Source organism: Pseudogymnoascus destructans (assembly GCF_001641265.1).
Source record: "Pseudogymnoascus destructans isolate 20631-21 unplaced genomic scaffold scaffold_5, whole genome shotgun sequence".
In the NCBI taxonomy this organism is placed as follows: domain Eukaryota; kingdom Fungi; phylum Ascomycota; class Leotiomycetes; order Thelebolales; family Thelebolaceae; genus Pseudogymnoascus; species Pseudogymnoascus destructans.
Genome location: NW_020167524.1, coordinates 458,812 through 472,101, shown reverse-complemented (window position 1 = coordinate 472,101; position 13,290 = coordinate 458,812). Strand labels below are relative to the sequence as shown.

General features: G+C 48.2%; 4 protein-coding genes across 4 annotated transcripts; 3 read left to right on the top strand and 1 right to left on the bottom strand.

Annotated features, from left to right (window-relative positions):
• Positions 1-752: 752 nt before the first annotated feature.
• On the top strand, positions 753-1,973 carry VC83_02433 (uncharacterized protein; the record flags this gene model as incomplete). Its single annotated transcript, XM_024466097.1, has 1 exon — positions 753-1,973. One exon carries the CDS (start codon positions 753-755, stop codon positions 1,971-1,973), a length of 1,221 nt encoding a protein of 406 aa, XP_024326100.1.
• A 915-nt stretch (positions 1,974-2,888) lies between these two features.
• On the top strand, positions 2,889-5,483 carry VC83_02432 (uncharacterized protein). The gene is made up of 5 exons (XM_024466096.1): positions 2,889-3,600; positions 3,658-3,687; positions 3,781-4,089; positions 4,147-4,842; positions 4,901-5,483. Exons 1-5 carry the CDS (start codon positions 3,529-3,531, stop codon positions 5,168-5,170), a joined length of 1,377 nt encoding a protein of 458 aa, XP_024326099.1. The 5' UTR covers positions 2,889-3,528; the 3' UTR covers positions 5,171-5,483.
• Positions 5,484-5,963: 480 nt separating this feature from the next.
• Positions 5,964-10,782, top strand: MER3 (Sec63; the record flags this gene model as incomplete). The annotated part of the gene is made up of 4 exons (XM_024466095.1): positions 5,964-6,195; positions 6,253-6,576; positions 6,628-8,453; positions 8,500-10,782. The coding sequence occupies 4 exons, from the start codon at positions 5,964-5,966 to the stop codon at positions 10,663-10,665; spliced, it is 4,548 nt and encodes a 1,515-aa protein (XP_024326102.1). The 3' UTR covers positions 10,666-10,782.
• A 145-nt stretch (positions 10,783-10,927) lies between these two features.
• VC83_02430 (uncharacterized protein) lies at positions 10,928-11,708 on the bottom strand (the record flags this gene model as incomplete). Its single annotated transcript, XM_024466094.1, has 2 exons — positions 11,277-11,708; positions 10,928-11,195 (listed from the first exon to the last, which is right to left on the bottom strand). Exons 1-2 carry the CDS (start codon positions 11,387-11,389, stop codon positions 10,928-10,930), a joined length of 381 nt encoding a protein of 126 aa, XP_024326101.1. The 5' UTR covers positions 11,390-11,708.
• Positions 11,709-13,290: the final 1,582 nt, after the last annotated feature.

Below are 13,290 nucleotides of genomic sequence, written 5' to 3'. Positions count from 1 at the left end.
TGGGTCTCCGTACCGGTGGCCTTTCAAACAGGGTCGTGTTTGTGTTGCCGCTGAGCGTCAAAGAGGAGTCTGCTTCGCGCCCTCGGTTCCCCATTTAGCACTGCCTCGCCCTATCAACCCCTGCACATTGCCGTTTGACGCAGGCGTTCTCCAGTGCCAACTAGGCCAAACTCCAGCTGCATTGAGAAGCCTCCAGGCTTTTAAGGTCGCTCATTTCCGCCTTTTGGGATATCCTGCCTCGTCATCTCTAGCCCGGTGTTGGATTCCTTTTTGCCTTTCCTTTTTTGAACGATACTCTCATAAGCCTTGTTATTCGAACTCCTTCGATATATCTATAATCCTTAATTTTTATTCTGCTGGTCAGATTACGCATTTGCGCAGCCAAAAAAGTTCGTTTTTGTTATTCGTCAACCCCAGCGTCTTGGTCCTCTCGAAATCCACCAGTCAGCCTTCTTGTAGCATCAGCCTTGCGCACCAACCCACCGCCAAAACGACAATAGCAATTGTCGCCAATAGTCAATAGGAACTCCCTATTGTTAAATCCATTCGCACGCTCAACAATCACCTGGCTGTGTATTGAAGTACCCATCAATACTAAGCCTCATCTTATATCTTCTGCGGATTATTTCTTCAGTAGATACTTTCCTCTTTTTCGCACACCGACATTTTCTGGTTAGCTTTGGACTTCATTTTTCTCACTTTCAACATTCAAAGCACCAGCATTTTCACGAATCATCTACCAACATCTCGCAATGGATTCCACACGCCGCCGTCCCCAACATCAGGATGCCGCCTTCGACCACTTCGTCTGCACTCCGGTTACAGAGGATATGATTTCATACCTCGCCGAGATGGCCCAGGCAGTCATTCAGTGTGAGACTTTCCCCACCACAGAACAGGTTCAGCTTCAAACCCCCACACCGCCAACAACGCCGCCACCAGCCCTGTCGGCTGCCGACCTCAAGATCCCATCTCTCGAGCAGTTCATCACTTCCCTCGTTATCCACTCAAACGTTCAAGTCCCGACATTGATGACCACTCTTTTGTACCTTCACCGTCTTAAGAAGAAGCTCCCACCCGTTGCCAAGGGTTTAAGATGCACGACTCACCGCATCTTCCTCGCGTGCCTTATCCTCTCTGCCAAGTTCCTCAACGACTCCTCCCCAAAGAACAAACATTGGGCTGGGTATACCTCGGTACCTTCGACGTTGTACCAAGATTTTTCCCAATTCGGCTTTTCCGGGAACGAGGTCAACCTTATGGAGAGACAACTCCTCTACCTTTTGGATTGGGATCTCAACTTTGGTCTCGCAGAGCTTGAGGGTCACTTTGAGCACTTCTTGGATCCCATCCGCAATGCTATCGAGGAAGATAGACAGATCAAGAACCGCCATCGCGAGTACCTGGCGCAACGTGAGGCGGAACGCAACACTTTGAGAATCGCACGCCCTGCCTTGGACGACTTCAATGTTCGCACGGAGACAAGTGAGCCAACAGTGGCACAGCCAAGAGCCATGTACAACTCAGCAAAGGCATACAAGGCCGAGTTCCTCAAGCGTCGCACACCATCCGCATCAGATATTCCGGATCTCTCCCGCAGCGGCACCGCCGACACCACCGGCTCGTATAGCATGGGATGCTACTCCGGCCACTCATCTCGAGAGTCCAGCCGCAGCCGATCAAACACACCGATATCACGAATTCCGTCTATGAACTCCTTCCGGGAAGATCTCAAAGTCGATATGTTCCCCAGCCAGTCTGATGACTACTACCTGCCAGTCGCTCCTACGATGAGCCCTGAGCAAGTCTACATCGCCGCTCCCACCCACGGCAAAGTCCAACCGGACATCACCACCATGTACGATATTGAGCAAGCTACCCAGCAGTCCTCCCGCCGTGCCCGCATGGCTATGAGCATGGGAATGGGCCGCAGCCAGAACATTATCTCCCGCTTTCTAGGGTACCGCAACTAGATAGTTGGGAAGTTCAGGGGCACTACCCTTGGATGATGATTTTCATGATACGTTTTTCTTTTTTGTTATCTTTTTTGCATCGCGATGGCGCATGATGGGTATACACATACTTGGGAGGCATATGAAAAGGAGTCTTGGTAATAATGATATGGGACTGGGAACTTGTACTGGTCGCGGAATAGGATAGCTTGATGGTAGTACTGCTACCCAAGTGCAGATGGTAGAAATATAACCCTCATACCGATGGCAGCTATCTTGTTTGTGTGCCAATATTGTACTGTGACTTGTAACATTTGAATTTGCCACCCCTCACTTGAAGAATATCGACAGTAAAGAAATGCGATCGTGCGATCAATCAAACACACTATTGCCATCGGATTACCAAACTAGATATGATGCCCTATCCACTATATCTCCCGTTTGCAAAGCCCGAGCTCTTCGAGCTATCGATGAGCTCGCCGAGTGCTGTATCCTTACATGACTGCGGGTAATTGGGTTGTGTAGTACTTGTGCCACCGTAATGTCGGAAGAGGGACCATTTATAGCTCGTAAAATAACAATAAAGCTCTCCTATATTGACTCATAAGTGACTGGCTGATTTAAATCCTTGATCTGGCATATATAGCACTGTGTGGTTGAATTTATTCATTAGTTTGTTGTTACATGTTGCACTCAAACAAAGCTGCCATAATGGACGACAGCGGTAGCCAAAATGTCACATGTAGGCTCCTCGACTGTGCGGTACGTACCTCCCGATCTCGCCCACCCAGATCTTCGTAATAGCCGGGGAAACGGCGCTAAACCCCATGTACTCGTAATTGTTAACAAGGGACCCATGTACGTACGAGTAGTTCCACCTCTCCGCTGTTTTAAAAAGTTGCGAGAAATAATAATCTACATTAATATTTTGTATGCCATCCATTAGCATCAATAACAGCTTCGTATGTTGACCATTTTGCATCATTATATAGAGTATAAATCCGAAGACGTTCATCTCGAGTAAGCTCTGGCTGTCGCTTTGGAGTTAATGGCGGCTCAATAACGCGTCGCGTACGCACGAGTGGCAAAGCAGCATAACATTACATACTCGGGTTTTTGTTGGACTACTCTACTACAGGTAGCGAGTACATTTATTAATCCAAAGTACGAGTAATGCTGTGGCGCCAAGTGAGCTCCCTCACACGCTGGGGACTAACCCTGTTTTGGTGGGTGAGTGCGTTTTGTCGCGCTGTCACGATTTATCCACAGTTCTAGAACTGCGCCCTGTGCGGCCCTTTGCCCTTCATTGTGCCCTTCATTGTCTCTGCGGTTTCACGGACGCTGCACAACGCTTCCTCAACTCTTCCTCTGCACGGCTACAAGAAAGTGGATTTGGGTGAAACTCTCATCACTGGTTCTGACCTCGCTGCATATTTTTTGCTTTGCTGGGAAGAAAAAGAGGCTTGCAGCTGTGTTGCGCCTGGTCGGTTCACGGGCAGCCGATAGACAGAGAGACTGCTGGGCGCATCGACGAAGCTCAACCCAACCTTGGGATTTACTTCAAAAGAAACTCACCATGGCACCGGGGGAGAAGTCGCAGAGTGCGACATTCTATGGGGTGCCAATGAAACATGTTTCCCTAATCACCGTGAGCTCTTTTCCCCCAAGAACAATGATGAAGTCATACTAACCACAGTGCCTCCAGCTCACCTTCCAAAACTCCGCCCTCATTCTCGTATGTCTCCTTGCGATCTACTCCCATTATGAAATTACCGAACTTGCATACGGTCGATTGTGAGAACATGGGATGGCGGCTGATAAAAACTAGATTATGCATTACTCCCGCATCATGCCCGTTATTGGTGGGCACCGTTACTTCACATCCACCGCGGTCCTCTTGAACGAAGTCCTCAAACTATCTGTCAGCTTAACCATAGCATTATACGATATTTCGCGGACAATGCCGCCATCAACGCCATCTACGACACTATTTGAACAACTTTACAACTCTGTGTTTTCCGGAGATGGCTGGAAGCTAGCGATTCCCGCGTCGTTATATACCCTTCAAAACTCTCTCCAGTATATTGCAGTGAGCAATTTGGATGCTGTTCACTTTCAAATTTTGTATCAACTAAAGGTCTCCCCCCCATTCTTCGAGACAAATACAACAAACTAACCAATCCGTGCGTTCTAGATTCTTACCACTGCCCTTTTCAGCGTAACCATGCTTCGACGCTCACTTTCTGGACGGAAATGGACCGCTCTTGTATTACTCACTATTGGTGTTGTCATCGTGCAGCTTCCATCTTCCGATAAGGTCTCTTACGCCACCATTTTCGAGGATGCGTCGAAATTCGCGTTTCCGCGGTCATTCCACGAGGTTGGACAGGCGGCCCATCATGTCGCAGATGAAGTAACGAAGAGAAGTCTTTCGGCGTTAACAAAGCGCTCTGCTACTTATGAGGGCATCGACAAGGATCTTGGCCATGAAAAGGCAGCCATGAATTACTCCCTCGGTTGCATCGCCGTCCTGACTGCCTCCGTTATTTCGGGTTTGACAGGTGTATATTTCGAGAAGGTCTTGAAGGATAGCTCGGCGTCCATCACAGTCTGGACACGCAATGTTCAGCTCTCATTCTACTCCCTTTTCCCTGCCCTCCTCATCGGAGTTGTGTACAAAGACGGCGGCGAAATTGCAAAGAACGGATTTTTCGCGGGCTACAATTCTGTCGTCTGGACGGCAATTGCGTTCCAGGCGCTTGGTGGTGTTTTGGTGGCAATGTGTATTAACTACGCGGATAACATTGCGAAGAACTTCGCAACAAGTATCAGCATTATTTTGAGCTTTTTGTTCAGCGTTTGGTTCTTCGACTTCAAGGTTACGCTTAATGTGAGTCTCAGCCATCCCCGAACAAGTTCTGGAGAGAAGCGGTTCTGACCTATTATAGTTTCTCATTGGCACTGCGGTGGTCATTTTTGCAACATACCTCTACAGCCTTAATGACAAGGGCCGCTCCCGCCCACCGCCCATCAACATTGCAACCTACGAGAAGACGACGATTGACAACGGCTACACTCCCGCTGAAGACAAGAAGAACCTTCTTACCCCATTAGGAATAATGAATACGAACAAAGCGGGCCTGAGCACGAGCCGGCCAAGTTCGCCAATCGGCCAACCGAGGACGGGCGCCGCCTGGAAAGGCAAGCGAGAAGACTGAATGGTCAATTCTCTCGCTGCATATATGGGCATGTAAATCAACTGGGCAAGGAACGGTAAAAACTAAACTAGGCAGGATTCGAAATGGAAATGCCGAACGACGGCAAGGTGTGATACCAGGAGTCAGGAGGGTAGGGTAGGCGGTTAGACTGGAGGGAAGCATTTTGCATGAAAGGGATCTTGGGCAGCGAAGATTGCGAGGCCAGTTAGACGAGGCTTTGGAAATCAGCTGAGGTGGGCCGGATGTGAGATATATTTCCGTTCCATTTGGATGGAGTTTATAGAAATATATTTGTTTGAGTATTATGGATAGGTATTTTACTACCCTTTCTCTCCCTGCGACTTTCACACTATATCCTTCTGTTTGAACCTGGATGCAGGGTTCATTTCTATCCAGCTCATCAGCAACTATATGTAGGTGTCCAGATTCGTTTGTCTGAGAAAAATGCGCCGAAAGAGCCCAGCATATTGCTATGTGTGATTTGGAATGTTGTTGTTTTATGTCAGGTACTGGCACCTCCCAGTACAGCTGGAGCATCTGGCGAAAGCCCCTTGTCCCAACCCGTCCAACCTCACCGATTTCGATTCCAATATTCAACCTCACAATTGTCCACATCTTACAGCTGAGTCTCTGTATCCTCAGTTTTCAATTTCTGCCATTGAAATAATCTCCAATTGATAAGTTAGCCTCCAGTGATTATCACTCTCTTAATCTTCTCTCATATATGTTCATCTCTGAAATGCCTCTTGTTCCAATGCTGCTCCTCTAAGTTTTCCTTCTCTCCTGCCTCATTATGGGGTTCCAAATGGATCCACGGATGCAGAGGATCATCGACAATGCCAGTGTAAATATTCAGGATGATGTGTATCCCATGATTCCATTTTCTCGTGCGAATACTCTACCTCCAGCTCAGCCAACATTCAGCCGTCACTTCAGCGATAGCAGGAGCCTCCAGGATGTTTTTTCTTTTAGACCTTCACAGCAACAAATTCTACGACCACCTCAATATGCTGTGGAGACCTTTGGTAAGCTACTTCCAATTCTCTATGGTATGCCCCGGATCTAATCGTGTGGGTGTACAGATAGACAAGGCCTACAATCTGATGCCATACAGCAACATGGCATTGGAACCTCACGAATCTCACTCACTCCCAGAAGTTTGCTGACTGCTCATGGATCTACCATTGGGGGCGATGATGCCTTTCATACTTATGGCAATCCAAACGGAGCTCACCGAATTGCAAATCGGGCTTCAACACTGGCAAACCTTTGCACACAGCCTCCAAGTATGAGGGTAGCCCAACCACCAAGCTCACCCGACGATACATCTGCCTTCCATTATGCCGATAATCGATTCAGCCAACTTCAACCGCGGAGGCAACAGCCATCTCCGCCTTTCATTCTATGTGAGTGATTCTTCGGCCGGTAACCCAGATGCAGTAGACTAACTCCTACAGCTGGACAGGGCTTTACTCCACCTGGATACCGAAGTCCTTCTCCGAACCTCCCAGGATCCAGCCCAACCAGACGGATTGTTAGGCGCCGAGAAGCTCGTGCAAGTCAACGGACAAGATCCCCGGAGCCCCAACCCGTATACGAAGAGAGTCCACCGCACGAAACTCTAGATCCCAGAGGCGCTTTTGATATTCCTCGTGCCCCTCCCATGGTAAATGGCATCCAGTTGGCATCAACGCGTGAGCTCCCTGACAGGTTTCGGTCCGTCTTTCCATTCCCACTTTTCAATGCCGTACAATCCAAGGTTTTCCCAGTGGCTTATAAGAGCGATGATAATCTTGTCGTCTCTGCCCCTACTGGTGGTGGCAAAACTGCCATCCTTGAACTGGCTATCGTGAGGCTCATTGAGTCACATTCATCTGGACAGTTTAAAATTGTCTACCAAGCTCCTACAAAATCACTATGCTCTGAAAGAGCCCGGGATTGGGGAGTTAAGTTTGGAAACCTGAACATCGCCACGGCTGAATTGACTGGCGACACCGACGCAGCAGAAATGCGAAAGGTTGGAAGTGCAACGATAATTGTTACGACACCCGAGAAATGGGACAGCATCACTAGGAAGTGGAAAGATTATATCAAGTTGCTTCAGCTGGTGAAGCTATTTCTTATTGATGAAGTTCACATCCTGAAAGAAAACCGAGGAGCAACTCTGGAAGCTGTTGTTTCGCGGATGAAGTCCATTGGTGCCAATGTTCGGTTTGTGGCGTTGAGTGCTACAGCACCAAATTCACACGATATCGCGGTGTGGCTAGGAAAAGATCACACGAATACCCACCTTCCTGCTCATCGTGAGACATTTGGAGAAGAGTTCCGCCCGGTGAAGCTCCAGAAGCATGTTCACGGGTTCGATAGCAACATCAATGACTATGCATTCGACTCGTATTTAGACGGGAAACTACCAGCACTTATCGCCAAATATACACACAAGAAACCAATAATAGTGTTCTGCTTCACGAGAAAATCTTGTGAGAACACTGCTGCTAAACTTGCAGAATGGTGGGCAAGCTCTCGTGTTGTCGATCGTGCTTGGCCTGCTCCCACAACGAGGGTACCAGTGAGCAGTAAAGATCTCCAAGATCTAATTGCCAGAGGCGTTGCTTATCACCATGCCGGATTGGATCCAGGTGATCGAATAGTGATTGAGAAATCGTATCTGAATGGTCAAATCAGAGTCATATGCTGCACGTCAACGTTGGCCGTCGGTATCAATCTCCCTTGTCACTTGGTGGTTCTCAAAGGCACAGTCGGATATCAGGATGGCGGCCTTACAGAGTATCCAGACCTTGAAGTGATGCAGATGCTTGGACGAGCTGGGAGACCACAATTCGATGACTCTGCCGTTGCAATAATCATGACGCGACAATCCAGCATTGACCGCTACAAAAGGATGATATCAGGTCAGGATGCACTTGAAAGCACGCTGCACTTGAATCTCATTGAACATCTGAACTCGGAGATTGGCCTTGGTACCGTCCGTGATCTATACTCCGCAAAGCAATGGCTTGCCGGAACGTTCATGAGTGTCCGCATGAAGCAAAACCCTACTTATTACAAATTCAGTTGTGATACAGGAAGTAGAGACCCCGACGAGAGACTAGAACAGGTCTGTGAGCGGGATATTAAGATGCTTCAAGATACTAAGCTCGTCACTTCTGACCAAAAATTCACGTGCACGGAATACGGCCAGGCAATGTCAAGGTACATGGTAAAATTTGAGACCATGCAGTTGCTACTGAGCATCCCTGAACACGCGGGAATGGGTCAAATGGTTAGTGAATCTCACAAGCTTAAGTTTTGGAAGCTAACTTTGATAGTTGCATATCATATCTCAAGCCTCAGAATTCAAAGACCTGAGAATGAAACCGACAGAGCGGGCAGCGTTCCGAGAGTTCAATAAGTCGCCATTTATCAAATACCCGATCAAGCAGAATGTCTCAACGACTGCCCACAAGATTTCGCTCATCATACAAGTTCAACTTGGTGGTGTGGATACTCCCAACGACAAGGAGTTTAATAGGAGGCAGTACCAGACCGACAAAGCCATAGTATTTGAACGAATCCATCGACTGGTTCGATGTGTTGTCGACTGCAAAGCAGTTGATTGCGACGCACTGGCAACGCAGAATGCCTTAGAGCTGTCAAGAAGTATATCCGCGGAGTTTTGGGAGCATCTCCCGTTGCAGCTAAGGCAAATTCCCAGCATTGGGCCGGCAGCTGTCAAGAAGATGGTTACAGGTGGAATAAATAGCGTTGCAAAGCTCATTGCGACTGATTCCGCGACGATTGAGCGGATTTTGACCAGGAATCCGCCATTTGGCCATAAGCTACTAGATTCGCTAAAATCATTCCCACGCCTAGCTTTAAGTGCAGAGATCATGGGCAGAATTGTCAAATCAGGACAACTACCCAAGGTCAAGATCAGGGCACGGCTTGGCTTGAAAAATCAAAAGGCCCCATTCTGGAGGCATCGGCAAATCTCATTGACTTTCGTGGCTGGCGTCTCCAACGGTAACCTGGCGCACTTTTGGCGAGGGAATATTAAGAATCTTGAGAAGGGGTTCGAAGTGCACTTTTCTACCGAGTTGTCGAATTCTAGTGATGCTATAAGTTGTTTCCTTGCCTGTGATGAGATCATTGGGACAGTTCAGTCTGTGATTCTGGCACCGAATATTCCTTACTCGCTCTTTCCTGTGGTGCAGCCTACGCAGAAGGTTGTTCCCAAGGTTATTCTCAGCACGGATGATGGTGGCGGAGACAGCGACGCTGATTTCGAATGGGATGACAATATTGCAGACCAGGATTTGCTTGCTGCTGTCAGGAGTGCTGAGGAGTCAGCTGGCCACACAGCTGATGACAATGTCGTACCTGACCAGTTCATTGATATTGATGATATTGCGAATCAGCAGAGAGCAGTCCCCGAGGAAAACGATGACGCAGAACGACCAGAGCCAGTCCAGATGGGCAATGGTAAATGGATGTGCAATCATATTTGTGGAGGGGGAAATGCACTAAAGAACGGTAAAACTTGCAAGCACAAGTGTTGCCATGAAGGGGTGGACAAGCCACGCAAGGTGCAGAAGAAGACAAAACAAGATGCGACGAAGAAAACGCCAGAAGAAACCGCTGATGCGGAAGTGTCAAAATCTGCTAGCAAGTCAATGGGCCAACAACTGGCACTCAAAGAATTTGATAAGAATGAATATCAATTTAACGACATGGAGATTATCGACCTTTCAGAAAATAGGTCACCCGCTCGCTATGAGAAGTTTGCTCCAAGGGACTATAGAAAGCTGCATGCTCTGCACTCGAACGTGTCTAATTCGGAACCAGTTCAGACGCTGAGAAACAACAAACCGCTGGCACAGTATGGAAATGGGACAAAGCCGTACGACGCATTCCTGGAGAAGAGTGGCCCAAACGAAGATACTGATGGGGATGGTTTGAGTGGGAATGATCTCCCATCTCCGCCATGGCTTCTGGGGCAGGGCGATGCATCTGCTGATGATGCATACCCTGGATATATGGCCGATCTGGCAGATGCTGGAACTCCATTTGGTGATTTTGGGGACGATATCCCGGACAGTTTGTTTTATGAAGCCGAGCAACTGCCTGGGGGAGAGCAAATGCCTGAAGCAGAGCCAATGCATGAAGCGACCTCTAGCTTTGTGGATGCTGTTGTCGACTATGACAAGTATACGGCGAGCAGTAGCCGAGTGAGTATGAGTGAGGGGATGGTTTTGAAGCGAGGAAGGTCTGCGGATCTATTGCAGTTGCCCGAGAAAAGAGCGCGGGTAGACGATAACGGCGGGGATGAGCAAGTCGACTGTGAGCCCTGTGAGATTGATGCTGAGGCTGAAGTCCTTGACGAGACGGGAGAAGAAATTCCACAGAATAAGGAGGTGCTCAGACCGGAGTGGCTGGAAGAGTTTGACGTAGATTTTGTGGCTATGTTTGAAGGGAGCGTGGATTTTGCTGTGTGAGTCCTTCTCGCCGTGCATTGCTTAAATGGCTAGGAAATGGGATGCGATTTTGGGATGTGATAGCTCGGTTTGTCCATCGGCTTTCCATGAATGTTATATTTTGGTCGAATAGAAGGGGTTTGCTCTCAGCTCTAGAATATATTATCCAAACCTGCACACTCACTCAATGCTTAACGCAGAAGGGCTGAACACATGATTGAAAAAAATATTTGGTATCATTTCATCTATCTATCGCGCTGACAGTGATCTAAAAAACTAACTCTCATGGAACGAATCCGCACAAGGCCATCTGTGCCAACAGAGCAAAACTCCCCATCATAACAGCACGGATCGTCGTCCCTGTCATCCAGAGCCCGGTTTCCGCTATACTGCTGCTGGTTGTACCCACGTTGCTGGCGCCCTCCATTCTGATTCTGCTGCCTGTACCCCATGTTTTGCTGCTGGGTGTTGGGGCTACGCTGGTCTCTGCCGCTTGGCTGGGGGCACGAGCTGGACTTGGGCAGACTGTGGAACTCTTGCGGTTCGCGGTCCTGTGGGACGCAGAAATGCGTTAGCAATTGTTACATGATGGCAAGGGACCGCGGGTGGGCATAAGGCTGTGTATGTCGTACTGGGAACTGCTGCTGTTTCCCATGATTGCTGTCGATTTCAGTTCTTCTTCGGATGGAGAGGTTGGGCGGGGGTTGTAGGCGCGAAAGAGGGGGCGTTGATGGGTGTTGGACATAGTCGATGGGAGGAAAGGAGGAGAGCTGTGGGAGACGGCGAGGGTGGATACAGATATAATTCGGTGTTATCTATGCATATGCGCACCCCAGTTCAGCTTCAGTACATATCTATTCGTAGAGTAGCGCGGCTGGAGTTTCCCTGGGGTCCCTTCCTTCAACCCCAAGGCGCAATACACAGCCTGCCATCTTGTTCCGTAGCAAGTGATTGACGGAGACGTTAAGAATTTCCCTTGAAGATCTAGTTCAATTTAGTTCAATTTGTACGGGCCTGAGAGATACATTGATAAAAACATTGATGCACACCGGGACCACGGCTGTGACAGCAGCAAATAAGATCTTGACGGCTGTGAAGTTTATGGACTTGGCTAATGGTTAACTTGTCCATTATACACGAGTTGGAGAAAGGATCCAGTAATGAAGAAGACCTTGCGAATCTGAAAATAACGGAAAGAAGAGGAAGGCAAAGGTGCATTCCGCTAGAAAAAATGCAGGAATCAGAATCTCTATATTTGTTTCTCAAAAGTTGCGCGTTATCGCCTGCAATCGAGACAACACGAGACAAAAGTGCTAGCAAGACAAATCCTTCAGTTTCTTGGGAATCTACCTATTGCCATTGCCCAGGCGGCTTCTTACCAGAAAAGAGATGGTCGACACCTAGAAGGCCTCCTGGAGGTATTGAGCAACAAAGATGGCAAGATGAAGGTAATATACAGACCCGTGAGATATATTCTTCATCACGGTAATGTAGGTTTTGGGCCACCGCTATAGCGCTATAGACTCGTCTATACGTCCTTTCGCAAGGCTGTTCAATGTTGCATTCTCAGAGCTTGAGGAAATATCATGGTAGAGCGGATCTTCTGCGGCTCCTATCATTTTTGTGTCCCGAGAATATCCCAATTCGGCTGTTCTCATCATTCAAATACGAAAAAAACCCCGCCAGTGTCAACACGAAAGAAATCCACTTGGAGTTGTTTCAGGCGACAGAGAATAGCCGCCCCTGCTGTCCAAAAGCAGCCATTTTGTCGCAACTTGAGGAATTTGCTGGGTGATAAGACAAGAAGACAAGAAGAGCTGTACCAGCTTAAAAAAGCATCCATGCTAGAGCAGGCAGTAGAAGCAGATCATACCATTGGACTCTCATACACCATGCACGATCTTATTTGCTTCCTCATTCAGAGCCTGGGGGTAGCTCCTGACACGGAACTAACCTGGTTTACTCTCGCATCGGACATTCTCTACGCAGTGATGGCCGAAGATCTGGAACCAGAATCCGAGCAATACATATTAAATCGAGCGATGTGTATACCACACATTACTGCTGCAGAGTTACCGAGTACCGCAGTTTGTACTCGGTAACTCTGCAGCACGTCGAATTAGTCTGCCTGATAAATATATTTGCCATTTAGCAGGCGACTAATTCTACAACACTTACTGTTGAACACATAATTGGAGTTTGACGACTTGATTGGGTAAACTATGGGTGCGAAGCCCTATATATACATATAGCCAGTATACAAGCTACACTGTGCAGCGTACATCTAGGAACGTAGTTCCAACACTTACATAGCCGAGGCAGTAATGATGCACAGTATAGCTGTATCTGACTGAGAGAGGGCATGCGAGGAAAGGTCCGTGACATGCAGAAACGCGATCATAAGAGTCTATATGCCGGTATAATCTCTGTAACTGGTCGCATTATACCACTAGGCCGACGGCGCGAGTAGTGTCCGCAACGGTCGACCACACTAGTGCAAAATCCCCCCAATGGACACTACGTCATTATTCCCTTCGCCACAATCCCCCACATTACACTAAGGAAAACAGCCACTCGAGGGGTAAACGGGAACGATCTATGACGCAATGACAACCGGGGCCAGAAAATCCAGCTTCTCACACCACT

What these genes read in the sequence shown, in the direction of transcription:
- VC83_02432 (XM_024466096.1), top strand. Translation starts at nt 3,529, where the DNA reads ATGGCACCGGGGGAGAAGTCGCAGAGTGCGACATTCTATGGGGTGCCA. An exon ending in AAAACTCCGCCCTCATTCTC is followed by an intron (nt 3,688 to 3,780) that starts GTATGTCTCCTT and finishes GATAAAAACTAG; the next exon opens with ATTATGCATTACTCCCGCAT. An exon ending in AAATTTTGTATCAACTAAAG is followed by an intron (nt 4,090 to 4,146) that starts GTCTCCCCCCCA and finishes CGTGCGTTCTAG; the next exon opens with ATTCTTACCACTGCCCTTTT.